Source organism: Manis pentadactyla, chromosome 4 (assembly GCF_030020395.1).
Source record: "Manis pentadactyla isolate mManPen7 chromosome 4, mManPen7.hap1, whole genome shotgun sequence".
NCBI classification, from domain to species: Eukaryota; Metazoa; Chordata; class Mammalia; order Pholidota; family Manidae; genus Manis; species Manis pentadactyla.
This window is the reverse complement of record NC_080022.1, coordinates 62,561,680-62,581,651: the sequence shown is the minus strand read 5'-3', so window position 1 is coordinate 62,581,651 and position 19,972 is coordinate 62,561,680. Positions and strand designations below refer to the sequence as shown.

The 19,972-nt window shown below is 39.0% G+C and overlaps 1 protein-coding gene across 2 annotated transcripts in view; it reads right to left on the bottom strand.

Moving 5' to 3' along the window:
• The window catches only part of TNNI3K (TNNI3 interacting kinase), a 336,780-nt gene that overhangs the window by 79,750 nt on the left and 237,058 nt on the right, over positions 1-19,972 (bottom strand). For both annotated transcript variants that reach the window (XM_036890223.2, XM_036890222.2), the window contains 2 exons: positions 19,912-19,964; positions 15,941-16,073 (listed from right to left, as the gene is read on the bottom strand). In XM_036890223.2, coding sequence (XP_036746118.2) covers positions 15,941-16,073; positions 19,912-19,964 — 186 coding nt within the window. The remainder of the gene's footprint in view (positions 1-15,940; positions 16,074-19,911; positions 19,965-19,972) is intronic.

The window sequence follows — 19,972 nt, the reverse complement described above, 5'->3', positions numbered from 1 at the left end:
AATAAATCTAGGAATTCATATTTTAAAAAAGCAAAAGAGTATACTATTTTGTTTGTACGTTTTGGCTAAGATAAAATTGCAAGAATGTTTTTTTTTCTTTCAATTTTGATGGTGTATATGTGTATTCTGAAAAACACAATTGATTCTACTTCACTGTTGTTAATGGGCATGGCTGTGGTGAAATAAAGCAGATGCTTCTACTATTCCAGTAAGAGCTAAGACACATTCTTTGTTAAACTGACACTTTTCAATGATGTATCACCAGAGCATATAGCATCCGAGAGAGACCATGAGATTGCAATCTTGAGATTGTTCTAAGAATGGCTTAATTTTTTAAACCACATCCCATTCTCATTACAGACTGTCAGAGAATAGATTAATTTGCACCATTGTCTGTTCTCATTGCATTCTTTGTCAGTGTAATGAAGTACCAGGATGTTAATATCAGCTATATTCGTGGAAATATCACTGTCCATTGGACCGATTTGATCTTCCCAGTGATCTGTGTAGTGATTGGCTGGCTCTACTCCTCTCAGTGATAAATTTATACAGATTTGCACAGCAAACATAGGATTTCAGAGCTTTAGCTCACTCCTATTTTCCTATCGTCAAGCACAGTTCACATCATCTGCATGCTTATGCCCTTCAGTGTTATTATATTTGGGATGCTTTAGGATCCTAATCATATATGAAGAAGAACATAATCATCTAATAGTTAAGCAGGGGTAGCAAACACAAATGGCTGCAGATATGATACCTGTGACATAAATGTGTCTCCAAATATATTTTAACTCATATTTTAAAAAATCATATGTGAGGAGGGGGCGGAAGATGGCGGCGTGAGTAGAGCAGCGGAAATCTCCTCCCAAAACAACATATATCTATGAAAATATAACAAAGACAACCCTTCCTAGAATAAAGACCAGAGGACACAGGACAATATCCAGACCACATCCGCACCTGAGAGAACCCAGCGCCTCGCGAAGTGGGTGAGATACAAGCCCCGGCCCCGCGGGAGCCGAGCGCCCCTCCCCCCAGCTCCCGGCGGGAGAAGAGCAGGCAGAGCGGGAGGGAGACGGAGCCCAGGGCTGCCGAGCACCCAGCCCCAGCCATCCGGGCCAGAGTGCAGGGCCCTCGATACTGGGAAAACAGGGCAGCAAGAACAGTGAGCAGGCACTGGAGGCTGGGCGACAGAGGACATAAGAAAAGCGCGCGACCATTTTTTTTTTTTTGCTTTTTTGCTGCTTTGTTTTGGCGAGCGCTTTTTGGAAGTCTTAAAGGGACAGGGACCCCAATATTAGGGAAACAGGGCAGAAAGACCGGTGAGCAGAGGCCTGAGGCTGGCACCGGAGAATAAAGAAAAACGAACGACAACCTTTTTTTTTTAATTAAAAAAATTTTTTTTTTTTTTAATTAAAAAAATTTTTTTTCTTGTTTTTTTTTGTGGTCGTTGTTTTGTTTTGGCGGGTGCTTTTTGGAAGTCTTAAAGGGGCAGGGCGGGCCACTTAATCCAGAGGTAGGGAACCCGGGATCTCAGGGCACCCAAACCCCTGGACTGCAGGGAGCAGGGAGGCCCCTTACGGAGATAAATAGCCTCCCAGCAGCTCCTGCTCCAACGCGACTCCACCATTTTGGAGTAGCTGCCCGAGCCAGGCCACGCCCACAGCAACAGCGGAGATTAACTCCATAGCAGCCGGGGAGGAAGCAGAAGCCCTGTCTGCGCGCAGCTGCGCAGCACAAGCCACTAGAGGTCGCTGTTCTCCCAGGAGAGGAGGGCCACAAACCAACAAGAAAGGAAGTCCTTCCAGCCGTCACTCGTCCCAGTTCTGCAGACTATTCCTATCACCATGAAAAGGCAAAGCTACAGGCAGACAAAGATCACAGAGACACCACCAGAGAAGGAAACAGACCTAACCAGTCTTCCTGACAAAGAATTAAAAATAAGAATCATAAACACGCTGACAGAGATGCAGAGAAATACGCAAGAAAAATGGGATGAAGTCCGGAAAGAGATCACAGATGCCAGAAAGGAGATCGCAGAAATGAAACAAACTCTGGAAGGGTTTATAAGCAGAATGGATAGAATGCAAGAGGCCATTGATGGAATTGAAATCAGAGAACAGGAACGCATAGAAGCTGACATAGAGAGAGACAAAAGGATCTCCAGGAATGAAACAATATTAAGAGAACTGTGTGACCAATCTAAAAGGAGCAATATCCGTGTTATAGGGGTCCCAGAAGAAGAAGAGAGAGGCAAAGAGATGGAAAGTATCTTAGAAGAAATAATTGCTGAAAACTTCCCCACACTGGGGGAGGAAGTAATCAAACAGACCACGGAAATACACAGAACCCCCAACAGAAAGGATCCAAGAAGGGCAACACCAAGACACATAATAATTAAAATGGCAAAGATCAAGGACAAGGAAAGAGTGTTAAAGGCAGCTAGAGAGAAAAAGGTCACCTATAAAGGGAAACCCATCAGGCTAACGTCAGATTTCTCAACAGAAACCCTACAGGCCAGAAGAGAATGGCATGATATATTTAATACAATGAAACAGAAGGGCCTTGAACCAAGGATACTGTATCCAGCACGACTATCATTCAAATATGACGGTGGGATTAAACAATTCCCAGACAAACAAAAGCTGAGGGAATTTGCTTTCCACAAACCACCTCTACAGAACATCTTACAGGGACTGCTCTAGATGGGAGCACTCCTAGAAAGAGCACAGCACAAAACACCCAACATATGAAGAATCGAGGAGGAGGAACAAGAAGGGAGAGAAGAAAAGAATCTCCAGACAGTGTATATAACAGCTCAATAAGCGAGCTAAGTTAGGCAGTAAGATACTAAAGAGGCTAACCTTGAACCTTTGGTAACCACGAATTTAAAGCCTGCAATGGCAATAAGTACATATCTTTCAATAGTCACCCTAAATGTTAATGGGTTGAATGCACCAATCAAAAGACACAGAGTAACAGAATGGATAAAAAAGCAAGACCCATCTATATGCTGCTTACAAGAAACTCACCTCAAACCCAAAGACATGTACAGACTAAAAGTCAAGGGATGGAAAAACATATTTCAAGCAAACAACAGTGAGAAGAAAGCAGGGGTTGCAGTACTAATATCAGACAAAATAGACTTCAAAACAAAGAAAGTAACAAGAGATAAAGAAGGACACTACATAATGATAAAGGGCTCAGTCCAACAAGAGGATATAACCATTCTAAATATATATGCACCCAACACAGGAGCACCAGCATATGTGAAACAAATACTAACAGAACTAAAGGGGGATATAGACTGCAATGCATTCATTCTAGGAGACTTCAACACACCACTCACCCCAAAGGATAGATCCACTGGGCAGAAAATAAGTAAGGACACGGAAGCACTGAACAACACAGTAGAGCAGATGGACCTAATAGACATCTATAGAACTCTACATCCAAAAGCAGCGGGATATACATTCTTCTCAAGTGCACATGGAACATTCTCCAGAATAGACCACATACTAGGCCACAAAAAGAGCCTCAGAAAATTCCAAAAGATTGAAATCCTACCAACCAACTTTTCAGACCACAAAGGCATAAAACTAGAAATAAACTGTACAAAGAAAGCAAAGAGGCTCACAAACACATGGAGGCTTATCAACACGCTCCTAAATAATCAATGGATCAATGACCAAATCAAAATGGAGATCCAGCAATATATGGAAACAAATGACAACAACAACACTAAGCCCCAACTTCTGTGGGACACAGCAAAAGCAGTCTTAAGAGGAAAGTATATAGCAATCCAAGCATATTTAAAAAAGGAAGAGCAATCCCAAATGAATGGTCTAATGTCACAATTATCGAAATTGGAAAAAGAAGAACAGATGAGGCCTAAGGTCAGCAGAAGGAGGGACATAATAAAGATCAGAGAAGAAATAAATAAAATTGAGAAGAATAAAACAATAGCAAAAATCAATGAAACCAAGAGCTGGTTCTTCGAGAAAATAAACAAAATAGATAAGCCTCTAGCCAGACTTATTAAGAAGAAAAGAGAATCAACACAAATCAACAGTATCAGAAATGAGATAGGAAAAATCACGACGGACCCCACGGAAATGCAAAGAATTATTGGAGAATACTATGAAAACCTATATGCTAACAAGCTGGGAAACCTAGGAGAAATGGACAACTTCCTAGAAAAATATAACCTTCCAAGATTGACCCAGAAAGAAACAGAAAATCTAAACAGACCAATTACCAGCAACGAAATTGAAGAGGTAATCAAAAAACTACCAAAGAACAAAATCCCGGGCCAGATGGATTTACCTCGGAATTTTATCAGACATACAGGGAAGACATAATACCCATTCTCCTTAAAGTTTTCCAAAAAATAGAGGAGGAGGGGATACTCCCAAAATCATTCTATGAAGCTAACATCACCCTAATACCAAAACCAGGCAAAGACCCCACCAAAAAAGAAAACTACAGACCAATATCCCTGATGAACGTAGATGCAAAAATACTCAACAAAATATTAGCAAACCGAATTCAAAAATACATCAAAAGGATCATACACCATGACCAAGTGGGATTCATTCCAGGGATGCAAGGATGGTACAACATTCGAAAGTCCATCAACATCATCCACCACATCAACAAAAAGAAAGACAAAAACCACATGATCATCTCCATAGATGCTGAAAAAGCATTTGACAAAGTTCAACATCCATTCATGTTAAAAACTCTCAGCAAAATGGGAATAGAGGGCAAGTACCTCAACATAATAAAGGCCATCTATGATAAACCCACAGCCAACATTATATTGAACAGCGAGAAGCTGAAAGCATTTCCTCTGAGATCGGGAACTAGACAGGGATGCCCACTCTCTCCACTGTTATTTAACATAGTACTGGAGGTCCTAGCCATGGCAATCAGACAAAATAAAGAAATACAAGGAATCCAGATTGGTAAAGAAGAAGTTAAACTGTCACTATTTGCAGATGACATGATACTGTACATAAAAAACCCTAAAGACTCCACCCCAAAATTACTAGAACTGATATCGGAATACAGCAAAGTTGCAGGATACAAAATCAACACACAGAAATCTGTGGCTTTCCTATATACTAACAATGAACCAACAGAGAGAGAAATCAGGAAAACAACTCCATTCACAATTGCATCAAAAAAAAATAAAATACCTAGGAATATACCTAACCAAAGAAGTGAAAGACTTATACTCTGAAAACTACAAGTCACTCTTAAGAGAAATTAAAGGGGACACTAACAGATGGAAACTCATCCCATGCTCGTGGCTAGGAAGAATTAATATCGTCAAAATGGCCATCCTGCCCAAAGCAATATACAGATTTGATGCAATCCCTATGAAACTACCAGCAACATTCTTCAATGAACTGGAACAAATAATTCAAAAATTCATATGGAAACACCAAAGACCCCGAATAGCCAAAGCAATCCTGAGAAAGAAGAATAAAGTAGGGGGGATCTCACTCCCCAACTTCAAGTTCTACTATAAAGCCATAGTAATCAAGACAATTTGGTACTGGCACAAGAGCAGAGCCACAGATCAATGGAACAGACTAGAGAATCCAGACATTAACCCAGACATATATGGTCAATTAATATTTGATAAAGGAGCCATGGACATACAATGGCGAAATGACAGTCTCTTCAACAGGTGGTGCTGGCAAAACTGGACAGCTACATGTAGGAGAATGAAACTGGACCATTGTCTAACCCCATATACAAAAGTAAACTCAAAATGGATCAAAGACCTGAATGTAAGCCATGAAACCATTAAACTCTTGGAAGAAAACTTAGGCGAAAACCTCTTAGACATAAACATGAGTGACCTCTTCTTGAACATATCTCCCCGGGCAAGGAAAACAACAGCAAAAATGAGTAAGTGGGACTATATTAAGCTGAAAAGCTTCTGTACAGCAAAAGACACCATCAATAGAACAAGAAGGATCCCTACAGTATGGGAGAATATATTTGAAAATGACACATCCGATAAAGGCTTGACGTCCAGAATATATAAGGAGCTCTCACGCCTCAACAAACAAAAAACAAATAACCCAATTAAAAAATGGGCAGAGGAACTGAACAGACAGTTCTCCAAAAAAGAAATACAGATGGCCAACAGACACATGAAAAGATGCTCCACATCGCTAATTATCAGAGAAATGCAAATTAAAACTACAATGAGGTATCACCTCACACCAGTAAGGATGGCTGCCATCCAAAAGACAAACAACAACAAATGTTGGCGAGGCTGTGGAGAAAGGGGAACCCTCCTACACTGCTGGTGGGAATGTAAGTTAGTTCAACCATTGTGGAAAGCAGTATGGAGGTACATCAAAATGCTCAAAACAGACTTACCATTTGACCCAGGAATTGCACTCCTAGGAATTTACCCTAAGAATGCAGCAATCAAGTTTGAGAAAGACAGATGCACCCCTATGTTTATCGCAGCACTATTTACAATAGCCAAGAATTGGAAGCAACCTAAATGTCCATCAATAGATGAATGGATAAAGAAGATGTGGTACATATACACAATGGAATACTACTCAGCTATAAGAAAAGGGCAAATCCAATCATTTGCAGCAACATGGATGGAGCTGGAGGGTATTATGCTCAGTGAAACAAGCCAAGCGGAGAAAGAGAAATACCAAATGATTTCACTTATCTGTGGAATATAAGAACAAAGGAAAAACTGAAGGAACAAAACAGCAGCAGAATCACAGAACTCAAGAATGGACTAACAGGTACCAAAGGGAAAGGGACTGGGGAGGATGGGTGGGTAGGGAGGGATAAGGGGGGGAGAAGTAGGGGGGTATTAAGATTAACATGCATGGGGGGTAGGAGAAAAGGGAGGGCTGTACAACACAGAGAAGGCAAGTAGTGATTCTACAACATTTTGCTATGCTGATGGACAGTGACTGTAAAGGGGTTTATAGGGGAGACCTGGTATAGGGGAGAGCCTAGTAAACATAATATTCGTCATGTAAGTGTAGATTAGTGATAGCAAAAAAAAAAAAAAAAAGGGCAGTTCCTGTGTGGTAACCTCCAACGAGTTCTACACAAGGGTATAAAGGGCATATAAAAGTGTAGGCAAAGGGTCTGTTTGTGTTTATACAGAGGATCAAAGCCTAATTGGGCTACCCCGAAAATGAACTAAGATACGATATGAAAAAGAACTTCCAACATCTGCACTCTCTGGAAGACTCATGCCAGAAGATGATCATCAAAAACCCCAACAAAGATCCACGCACTGCTACAGCTGTAGATGCACTCATCCCACCAGTTCCTGGACTTGCCATGGGAATGAGGAAGGAGATATCTAAGCTGGCCTGTGCATACAGTAAAACAACAAAATTGGACTGGATCTATACTGTTGGAACTCAACCAAGAATTTGGAGAAGTACAAATTGTAGCGCTCCAAAGTCTTACAACTAAAAACTATTTACTGTTAAAAGAACATATGGCATGTGAACAGTCCCCAGGAATGGGTTGTTTTAATTTGTCTGATTTCTCTCAGACTGTTCTAGTTCAGTTGGACAATATCCACCATATCATAGATAAGTTTTCACAAATGCCTAAGGTGCCTAACTGGTTTTCTTGGTTTCACTGCAGATGGCTGGTAATTACAGATATGCTTTGGTTATGTAACTATACTCCTATTATGTTAATGTGTGTGTGCAATTTAAGTAGTAGCTTAAAACCTATACATGCTGAAGTTACTCTACAAGAAGATATATCAAAGAAATAATCAATCTTCCCATGTTTTCTTCCACCTGCTACTTCTATAGCTTTTCTTCTTCCTTCCTAATTACAACCCTTAAATAGAATTCGTGCCTCATATCAAATTTACCGAGTATCATAATTCTTCCAAGTGGTAAAGATACCTCAAGACAAATGCTGGGCATAGAAGCCACAGGGCATAAATATGCAAAGAAGTAAAAAGCTAACTTTTTCAAACAATAAGGCTTCTCTCTCACTTACCAACTTCACATTTCCCTGTATGGCCCCGGAAGATGACTGGTTAGCCAGAGACGGGTAAGATTCCTCAAGGGAGGAACAACCTAAGACAGGCACAGTCGCAGGGGGGCCATCAGGTGAGAAATTGGGGATCAACAGAGGTGAGGCTTAGAACCTCACCCCCCCGTTCTGAGAGAAATCTTTGCATACGTGGATGTTTTATTGCCCTGGTCTAGCTTGGATTAACACATAGTCTACAGGCACACACCTGATCATCTACATGTGCTCTCTTACAACACTAAACTATGTTTTCTACCTTTATCTTGTATCTACCTACCACTTCAGCATTTTATTAAAAATAATAATAATAAAGAGAGAAATGTGGTATCCACATATAAATCAAGTATAAAAACCAAATGAGTATTCATATTTGAACTGACTGTTTATAGTTCATAATGCATGAGCAAAACCGAAAGTTTCTGTGATGACTGCCCTTGTACTGTTCACTATGTAACTTATTCACTATGTAAGAATTTGTTCTACATGTAAGAACTTGTTTGTTATGCCTCAGAAGATTGGAGACTGACAAAAATTAGGCTTGGGGTGGAATAATGATTGTGCATTGAGAATTGACTCCCCTATACAGAATTTTATTGTCGTTAACAACCATTTGATCAATAAATATGAGAGATGCCCTCACAAAAAAAAAAAAAAAAAGGACCGACTTCCAATGGTAAAATAAATTAGTAACCGGGATGTAATGTAGAGCATAAGGAATATAGTCAAGATATTGTAACAGCCTGGTAGGGTGATAGCTGGAACCTAGAATTATGTATATAAATGTTCTACCACTGTGTTGTACACTTGAAACTCATGTAATGTAATACTGTGTGTCAACTACCCTTCAATAAAAAATAATTATTAAAAAAAAAAAAAAAAAAATCATATGTGAGACAAAAAAGTCTCCAAACCATATTTGGCTCCTGGACTAGGGTGTGCAAATCTGAGTTCAAGGCTCCATATGAAGCCTTACCAAAATCTAGCTAGAATAAACTGGCAGTACTCTTAATCTAATGCTACATCCCAGACTTACTTAGAGTCTGGCATTAAGGAATATCAGAACACAGAGTTAGTTGACTGTTTGTGAACCAGCTGGCACCACACGGGAAAATGAAAGGAAAACAAGAGGCTCTCTTCTTTGGCCCAAAACTATAATCTGAAAGTAATCTGCAAAGTTTGGTTCCTAGTTATAAGGCAGAGAGATTGTATAAAATACATATTGATGGATTAATTCATTCCCAGATATTTTCTTTAGTTTCTCGTGCCACATCAGAGGAGGCAGACCCAGGAGAAATGAAATCTGGGAAGCAGCTGTTGGTTTTTCTCTCTGAAGTATTTCCAGGACAGCTCTTGCTTGCCAGGTTATACCAGCTTCTCTTTCCATCTTGCCTGGTTCTTCTCTCTCTCTGCTTGGCTTCACACCTTGGCTGTGTCTCCTCCTAATCTCATCATTTCTCTCACAAATGTGCTCTTTTCCTGTACCCATAATCCTCTGCTGGCTAAGCCAGAAGCCTGGAAAGTATGCTTGATTCCTCCCTCCCCTGGTGCTCCCACCTCAATTTATGGGCAAGTTCTATGAAAATCTCCCCAAACCAATTGCTCCTTTTTTACCCCAAAGCTACTACTCTAGTTAAGGTTTTATACATTTTCTTCTAGACTACTTAGTCTCCTTGCCTCTGGTTTCAAATTTCTCTAATCAAGCCTTTGTTTTGTAGCAAGAGGGGCCATTCTAAAATAATAATAGGGTTATACTATTGCTCTGTTTAAAATCCTGCAGTGACTTCCACTGACATACAAGGCCCTTCACCATCTGGCTCTAGTTTTACATTTATAGCATGTACCTTGTGACCGATTCCCTTGTGTTCTCTGATTCATCCCTACTGAATTATCTGCTGATTTCTCATGCCTCTGCACCTTACCCATACTGTTTCTGTTCGCATACCTTCTCTACCTCCCCCTTATTTAGCTATTTAGTCAGCACTCATCTTTTTAAGATACAGTTCGGTGTCATCTGCTCTATGAATCCTCTGATATCCTTTTGCCACTCCCAGTCTGGGCAGGAGGCACTTCCAGGGAGCATGCTTAGGACTGCATGCTTCTCTTTAGCTGGAAAGTACTCCCTCTCTCTCTGTACCATGAGGGCCTGAGCCCTGCTTCTTTTCTGTTTTCCTATTACTCTAGTGCAGTTCCAGCCAGAGAAACACTCAGTCATGGCCTAGAGATAATAATAATAATAGGTAATATTTATTGAGTGCTTACTGTTGTCACTCACCATTCTAACTCTTTGAAGTAGGTCCTATTATTATCTCGATTTTAAAAATAAAGAAACTGAAGTATAGTTAGGTTCAATAGCTTGCCTAAGGTCATTGCAACTCATTCTCTTACCCATTATGCTAATTCTCTTGAGCCCACACAGTATTAGTCTAAATATTGTTTTCTTAAAAATAGAATTAACTGCCAACATTTAGAAATCTTTTGATTTGTAAACAAACACCCAGAAATGAGTTGATAGGGTAACAGTGAGCAGGCATTCCCACATTCCTACATGGCACTCTTTGGTTGGAGCTGGGGAGCAGCTGCCCTCCTGAGTCACATCATGGGGTTTCCTGTCCATCACACTGTCCTGCACTGAGCTGTTCATTCCCCAGTTCTGCGGGCATTTGCTCAGGTGACCCTTAAGATTCTAGATGTGATGACTTTTTGGTTCTTCCTAACCCTGAGATTATAAGATTAAGTTGAGTATGTACTATGCAAAACAGACCCTAACTTCAAGTTCTTTTGAATGCATATCCATCACTTGCATAGGAGTCAATACTAATATTTATGTTCTATATTTTTACTTCCCCCAGGAGATAGAGTACTGCTAAATCCAGGAGGATGAGCCACATGGAATGCCGCTTCTACCATAATTGATAAGGCTGTCCCACACTGCAGTCATAGATTCGTTCCTCTTTGTAAATGGCTAATATGTAGCTTATATTGAATCTGATGCTTCACATAATTTATGGCTGAACATATGCTACATTGCCTAACCACTGCAATGATAAAAACAGTCTCATTTCTTGATACATGGTCACTGTCTAACTTTAAAAAATTCAGCATCTATCATAAACAAACTCTCTTTCCAATAAAGTACTATAAATTCTAATATCTGGGATATAGGAATCAAGTTATTCTTAGCCAAGACTTTTAACTGTTTTATTACATAACATTCTTCCTCCAAAGAGAGCATATATTTCTGGGGGGTCCATGAAAGAAAGGATCTTTATCTCTTTGAAATATTCTTTGTATAATTAGGAAAGGATAATAGACTAGGAAAATTGCAAAACTGTGTGAGTAAAATATGATATATAGTATGATAAATAATGACTTGGGGCATGGAGAAGAGTGCATTTAACTCAATATTGGAGAATTAAGGAAGACGTTTTGGAAGATACAATATTCAAGCTGAAACCTAAAAGTAAATTGGAGTTAGTATGATGAAAAGAGGGCAAGAGTGTCTCTGATAAAGAGACTACCAAATGCAAAGAGCGGAGAGTGAGAGGGGACATGTCCGCAAAATGATATAGTACCCTGTGGCTGGAACAGAGATGAGAGGCTGCAAGTAGCAAGTGACAGGCTCAGGGAGAAAGGCAGGAACGTAAGTGTTAGGAGGCTTTGTAGATGGTTTTAAATTTTGTTTTCATCTTAACAGCAAAGGAAAAACACTAGAGATTTAACTAAGGGAAGCCAGATGATAAAATTTGAGTTTTTAGGAAGCTAAATCTAGCAATAGTACGGCAATTGGTGAGAGAAAGATGGTAAGTAAAAATGGAGACTAGGACACCATTTAAGAGTCTGTGTAGTATTCTACATGTGAAATAAGGAAATAACATTGGAGAGGGAGATAAAGAAAGGAGGGAGGAAATGAGGAAAGAGGAAAGAAAAGAATCAAGGATGATTTGGGAGTTTTTATACAGGCTTCCTGAAAAATGAGAGTGCCACTCCAGTGCAGGCTCACATGAAGCCTTGACCTTGTGTTACACTTTGCCCTTGTCTTCCATCTTACAGTGTCACAGAGCGGTCAGTTTATGAAGCTCTGTCACAGACATCATCTTATTTGATCCTCAGAGTAATCTTTGTGGAGTCATTTACTGCATTTACTGAGGAAACTGGGCTTGTGGAAGGGCCGAGAGGCCAGAAGAAATGCAACACACTGAAGGAAGCCAAAGCAGGCTAGAGAGGCTGGAGCACAGAAAGTGAAATGATCTGAGGAAGGTCAGAGATACAGAATCATGTAGAGTCTGGCAGGACAGAGCAAGAATTTTGAGATTTAATCCTAAGAACATGGGAAGCCATAGGATGAATTTAAGCAATGGTGACTGAATTAGGTTTATGTTTCTAAAACACCATTCCAGTAGATAGGTATTGGCTGGAGAGGAAAGGGAACAACAATAAAAGGAGAACAGTCAAATGGTTAGTGCGGTAGTTAACATGATAAAGATGGCAGTTTGAACTAGGTGGTGGTAGATGAAACTTCAAGAAGTAGACAGATTTGACATATATATCTCACATTCTTATTCAGTGTTGTACTGGAAGACTTTGCTTGTGCAAAAAGGCAAGAAAAAGATGTAAAAGACATACAGATTGGAATGAAAGAAATAAAATTTTCATCATTCATAGGTGACATAATCATCTGTATGGAAAATCCCAAAGAATGTACAAAAAAGCAACTTGAATTGAAAAGTTAATTTAGCATATTTGTAGCGTACTCAGTTATTATTTAAAAATTAATTATATCTTTATTCTAGTAACGAACCATTGGACATTGAAATTTTAAAAAGTATCAGTTAAGATAGCATTAGAAACACAAAATACAGAGAGATAGGTCTATAGTAATACGTGCCAGGTTTGTGTGCTGAGAACTGCAAACACATTGGTGATGGAAATTAAAGAAGACCTAAATGGAGAGATATATTGTGCTTATCAACTGAAAGATTTAATATGCTTGTCAAGTCTTTTCAAATTTATTGACAGAATCAAAGCAGTCCAATCAAAATTCCAGCAGTTTTTTTTTTTGGTAGAAATAGACAACTGATTCTAAAATATATATGAACAAGAAAAACCCTACAGTAGCCAAAACAATTTTAACAAAGAGGAGCAATATTGGAGGATTCTTATTACCTGATTTCAAGAGTTACTATAACTTACTGATACAGTGTGGTATTATAGTAAGGGCAGACACACATCAGTGGAACAGAGTCCACAAATAGATATACACATACATGGTCAATTGAGTTTTTACAATGGTACCAAAATGATTTAATGGAGAAAGGAGACATTTTTTCAGCAAGTTATGCTGAAAAAAATGGACATCCATATTTAAAAACAAACTCAATTCATACCTTGTACCCTTTTTAAAAAAGAAGTCAAATGAATCCTATAATCTAAAATGATAAGACTTCTAGAAGAAAACATAGGAGGAAATGTGTGACACCAGGTGAGGTAAGAATATTTTAGAAAGATATATACAAAATTTGATTTGAGTTTGAAAGGGTAGACTTCATTGGAATAAAAAATTCTGCTCTTTGAAAGACATTGCTAAGAATATGAAAGGGCAAGTCACAGACTAGAGAAAAATACTTGCAAAACACATAGCAGATGAAAGACTTCTACTATACTATAAGAACCCTTACAGGTAAATAATAAGATAATTTGAACATTTCACCAAAGAAAGTTATGAACAGTATAAACAATGAAAAGATTGTCAACATCAGTAGTTATTAGAGAAATATAAAATAATACCATAATGACACACCACTTTATACTCAAATAACTAATATTCTATTTTAAATAGACAATGAAAAAGTTACAACAAAGATGTAGAGCAACTGAAATTCTCATACTCTGCCAGTGGGAATCCATAATGGTACAAACACTTTGGAAAAACTCTTACCATAGATCTAATAATCATTTCTTATGCATTTGTCCAACAATAATGAAAAGCGAAAACATCCATAAAAGGACATGAATGATTTTAGCAAATTCATTCAAAATATCCCCAAAGTGAGTGTAACTCAAATGATCAGCAGCTTGTGAATGCATAAATAGAGTTTTATCAATATAATTGAATATTACACAAAAAAGAAAAATAATGAATTACTGATGAAGTCAACAACACGACAACACGATTCCACTTATAAGACATTCTGGAAAAGGCAAACCTATGCAGAAATAAATCAGATCAGTGGTGGTTAGGAGCTGGAGATGGGAAAAGTAGATTGACTAGAACGAAGCACCAGGGAACTTTTCAGAGTGATGGAAATGCTCTATATTGTGACTGCAGTTTGGGTTATGCAGCTGTTAAAATTCACTGAACTGTTAACCTAAATCATAAATTTTACTTGTATATTAATTATAGTTCAATAAATATGATTTTCAAAAATGACTATTACAGTAGTTTAAATGATCAAGAAAGAGGCTTAAGCTAGGATGGTGGTGGATGATGGTAAGTCGTAGATAAACCCAAGATGTGTTGGGGACATAAAAATCCACAGGAACAGGTTAATGGACAGGCACATGAGGTGAGGAGAAGGGAGGTATCTCTTATGAAAAATACCACAGCATGTCTAGAATTATAATGGATTTTAAATGTACACATCGGTCTTATCAGAATGCAAATTCTAAGAGGTCGGGAGGTAGCATCATCATCAACACATGGCAAAGTTGGTCCAGTTCAGCACAGTTCACAGAAAGAGCTCAGCCTGGAATAGGACCCAATCTCATCCCTTAAAACTATGAAACATATTTAAAGAAAGATTAAGACAATTAAATAATCATTGTACTCAATAATGATGTTCATATAGTTTGTGAAAAGTACTCTGTTAGATACTATGCAGTGTTACTAAATGGTATTAGGGGGAAAATACTTGAGCAGAGAGTATGAGATGGAACTTTTGCTCTTCACAGGAGTACTAATAATGACTATGATCCTGGTTAAGATTTTTAGCATGTGTGTATCCTCCTTTGTAAGATGTGTTTTTCCCTCATATCCCTTTTGACTTTATCCTTCTGATACATTGTAATAGGGTGGCCACTAGGGGCTAACAATGTATTTCATTTAAAATACATTTATGTTTTAATTTGCAAACTACTTTTCAAACATGGTAGGTTCTGGGGATGCTAAGTCCTTAAGGAGTTTGCAGTGTAATAGTGGATACAATAAGTAAACAGTGTGACATGAAAACAACCCAAATAAAATGGAGGGAAAGGTGCACATAAAATTTACTTAAGCCTCAAATATGTGTGCGTTTCCCCATGATTATATTTCCTACCTCCACCTTCTATGTGTACCCAGAGAATAATGTATATTGTCACCAAAAATGAGACTCATAGAGCCTCATTTTTGGAATGTATCCATATATGTAACACAACATTATTAAGAAAAGCAATTCTCTTGTAAACTGTGAGATAAGCAGAAAGGAATTCTAATGGGTCACTTCTGTGTGTTGCTACTTTCAGCTCAGCCCTGTATACCCACTAAAAAGACTCTTCTAGAATCTAATTTAAAAAATTAAATATTGCATTGTCAACATTATTTGTACCCACATACCACATGGCCATAGTCATTTGCTTGTTTTATTAACAACAGGTAAATCAAAGTCTTAAACTTTAATAAACCATACCTACACTTGGTGAGTGGGTATCTAAAATCACAGTTAGGTCATTATGTTTTCTGGGTTGTGCACACACCTTAAAACAATTTGAGACTGTTTAATTAACTCTCACTATGCCAGTCCACCAAGTATAATAATTTTTAGAGAAACAAATGCTGCTTCAAGTTATGAAAATTCATGGAACTCTGGAAAACAGAGAAACTCATTGCAGCATGTCTTACCTGGCTTGAGATGAGCAAATGGAATTTCGCCAGTGAGAAGTTCCCACAGACACAGAGCGTAGCTGAAGACGTCAGCTTTAATGGTGTAGCGAGTGCACTGCGTGAACACCTCAGGGGCCATCCAGCGGAGGTTCTGCGTATTGAAAAACATTCACCAGTCATTTACCAAGTGTTCAGTTCTTCCACCGTAGAGTAGTGAGTGTTCTTAGTGAGGATATGTTAAGTGTTCTCCCAATAGTCTCAAAAGATATAAATGTAAAATAATATTGATACTGTCCTTACTGTGACCAACGTTTATACATAAATAGTGTTTACTGTTGCTGTTTAGTGTTTCAAAGGGCATTTTTTGTTTTAATCATTGGAAGATCATGAAATCCATAATTCTTCCAGAAACAGTGCAACAATATTAATCAAGTTACCCCGACTCTTAAAGAACATGATGACCACAGACAGTAGCAGCAGCATTTTTTGTTTCTCTCTGATCATCTTCCCCCTAGCAGCCTTACAAGCTTCTATAGTCAACTATGGGTTCATGCCAGAGCTCTAGGCCTCCCTGAGGATGAATCACACACTGCGGGAGGCACCTTTCCTCCTTTAGGTCTTCAGGTAGTAATTTAGGAAGTCATTAAAGTAGACCCATAAGTAGTGCCCTCATGACTGAGGAGAGAAAAGGACTTAGGGGAGTGCTCCGAACATTCCTATGAAGCAGACCTCTCACCGGCAGGATCAGGTCCTATCTCCTTTGTCTTGTTAAGTTACTTCTGAGCACTGTTTGTGCACTATGTTGGAAAGAAAGCCCATAAAACAAGTTTCTCTGTACAAAGTTCTATCCTCGTGTTTCTATGGCATTATTTATATTCCTTTCACTTATAATACTATATTTTCCAGTTTTAAATATGAGTTTCCATTCTGGGATGCAAATGCATAAATTTGGTTTACTTGAGGTTTAGGTAAAAGAGCACCAGCTTTTGAGTTAGGAGATGAAAACTATTCTGGCTCTACCACTGACTATTTGGGCAGCTCTGGGCAAGTGTCTGACACTCCTTGGTCCTCAGATTCCTCACAGGCAGAACCGAAGAGGCAGACCCTTCCAGCCCTAAAATCCAAGTGCTTCATAATTATATCAGTGAACTTTGCCAAACACCTTCTTCCTTTGTTTTTCTACGGAAGGAAACCAGTATTCCTTTTTACCTCATACTGAAATTCTGTGTGTAGTGCTGTCTGATGAAAATTCTTTTGAAGTGTCTACCTTATTTTGAAATCACACATAATTACAGCTTTCCAGGAATGTCTTCATTCCAATTATGCCGCTTATGTGCAATTCTTCCACATGAGTTTCCACATTCCGAATAGCCTCCATTTATACAGCAGATTATGTGCTGTGTCACAACACTGCATAAATGGGAGTAGGCATAGAGTATGCCCACTTTTTTCACAGGGGGTAATAAAATAATTAGCAAGCTTACATAAGGCCACATAACTAGTAAGAAACAAAATAGCCTTCAAAATAAATCTAGACTACTGCTGTGCTCAGAGGCCGCACTGCTAGGACAAAAGAATGTCACCTGCTGTTGGTGAAATTCAATTCTGCTCAACACAAGTTTACTTTGAAAGTCTCTAGTGGCTGCATTTTAGAATCACCTTGGGGAATTGTTACAAGATATGGTTACCCTAGATTAACCCCAGGCTAGTGATATCAGAACTTCTGGGGGTTGGGTTCAGGCAGTACGTTTATAAAACATTTCCAAAGTGATTTCAATGTTCAGCAGGTTGAGAACCACTGATTTAGCCATCTCTGGGTCCCAGGTACTATATGAGATGATCTGTGTGTCTCATGAAAAGAGGACTTGTTCTTCCCATTTCCTTTACCTCATATCCTCCCATTCTCCTCCTTGCTCACTTGACTCCACTCACTATGGCCTTAAACACTCAAAGAATTCTCCTGCCTCAGGGCCTTTGTACTTACTGCTCCTCTTGTCTATACTGCTCTCCTCTTGCCCCCATGGATGACTCCTGGTCAGGTCTCATATCAAACATTATCTTTCCCTCTCACTGTCCATTTTCATATACTCTGCTGTGTTTGGTCCTCATAACACTTATCACCACCTGATCTCTATTCTGTTCATTTGTTCAGCATCTATATCCTTATAGTAGAATATTAGTTCCATAGGAACAAGAACTCTATTTTGTTCACTGCAATATCCCCAGTTCCTAGAAGGTTGTCTGGAAGCTAGTAGGTGTTCCACAAATTTTCATTCAGTGACTGAGTGGAATCACACTGGGGAAACCAGCATGTATAATCCTACTTACAATACAAGGCGGTCCATGACAAGGCTCCTGCCTTCCTCTCTAACTCATCTCTCACTTTCTCTTCCTTACACAGTACATGCCAACAGTGCCCAGCTTTCTGAAGTTCCTCCAGGAAGTTGGATGTTTCTCATCCTCCCCTGTGTCATTGCTTATGCTGTTATTCACTCTTGCTGGCACTCTTTCCATTCTCCCAACATTTTATTTACTCCTATTTAACCCACCTAAGCTCCCAAGATGCTTGTCATACCTTATCACTGAACCTCCACACTGATCTAAATATATCTGCTTATTACTGTATTTTTCCCCACTAGAAAATGAGCTCCTTGAGATCAAGAATGAAGATTTTATTCACGTTTTGCATTCCTGGCCCTTTTCACAATGTCTGACACATGGTAGATCCTTAATAAGTGTTTGTTGAATGACTAAGAGTACATACCAGGAGTGCAAACAAAGTGCTACAAAAGCACAAAGAGGTAAGTGTAAAGGGAGTAGGCGAGGGTGGGCGGACACCTTACAGAAGGGAAGAAACTTAAAATGGATACAATTTCCTGGGCCTTGCAAGATGAGGAGATTTCTTCCAGTGGTGTGTGTTGGGGGGGTGCAGTGAAGGGCTTTCCAGGCAGAAAATACCACACTGGCAGAGTCACAGGAACATGAAAGTGAGTGACATGTTTGGGGAATGGCCAGGCAGCTTGTGTGCTGGGATACAGGAGACTTGAGAGAACTTGCTGTGAGGGAGGAGGTCACAGAGGGGCCCAGGAGCCAGACTGGGAAGGCAGAAGTTTGTGAGGCAAAGAAATCTGGATTTTGGCATCATTGATGGTTTACAAGATGAGGTGAATTGTTAAAACACAGCACTTGGGTGATGTTGCAGAGAATGAACTGGAAGAGAAGACTGGAGTTGGAAGCCTACTGCAATATTCCAGGAAAGGGATGATGAGGACCTGAACTGAGGCAGTGGAAAGTGAGAGGTTGGGATGAACTTAAGAAAAGAAAGAAATAAACAGAAAATGTGATTGAGTAATGTGTAAGTGGAAGCAGGAAAAAGAAGGAATGAAAAATTGCCCAAAGCTTGGGTAATTAAATAACACAGGTAGTCTAGAAAGAGAAGTGTAGTTTCTTGGTGGGAAGGGGAGTAAAGAAGAGGACAGGTAATGAATTTAACTGCGGACATTTTGAGTACAACTATGCTTGCTTTGGATGTTCAATTTATATTTTACTTAAACATTAATGCTTGGTTGTACCACCTATTGCCTTATAATGCTAAAGTGGAAATGAGTTGTTAAAAGATGCTGGTGAACCACAAAATTTGTAGTTAGTTACCTATTAAATATTAAATGTTAACTTTACTGTTTAATAAGGAGATGTAAATACGAGAGCCAATTATCCATGCCTGCCACGTACTTTTCAGTTATATTTGAGATGATCTGTATCATTTTATCCATAACATTTTCTAAGTCTATATCAAACCTATTTCTCTGGTAGAAACCTGAAATAGTTCTTTTGTGGACCTACTGCAAATAAGAAACATCAAACATTATCCTGCCTCAGGGACAGTGACATTTCTTCCAGTTAAAACTATTCTCATCTCACTTCCTGTCGTGCTGAGTTTACACATTTTAATTGTTTCATAATTATAGGGAACACAAGCAGCAGAGAACCCCAGGTTGTTTTGTCATGTTGTCTTCATCCAGAGACTGCAGAAATCTTGATTCTGAGGGA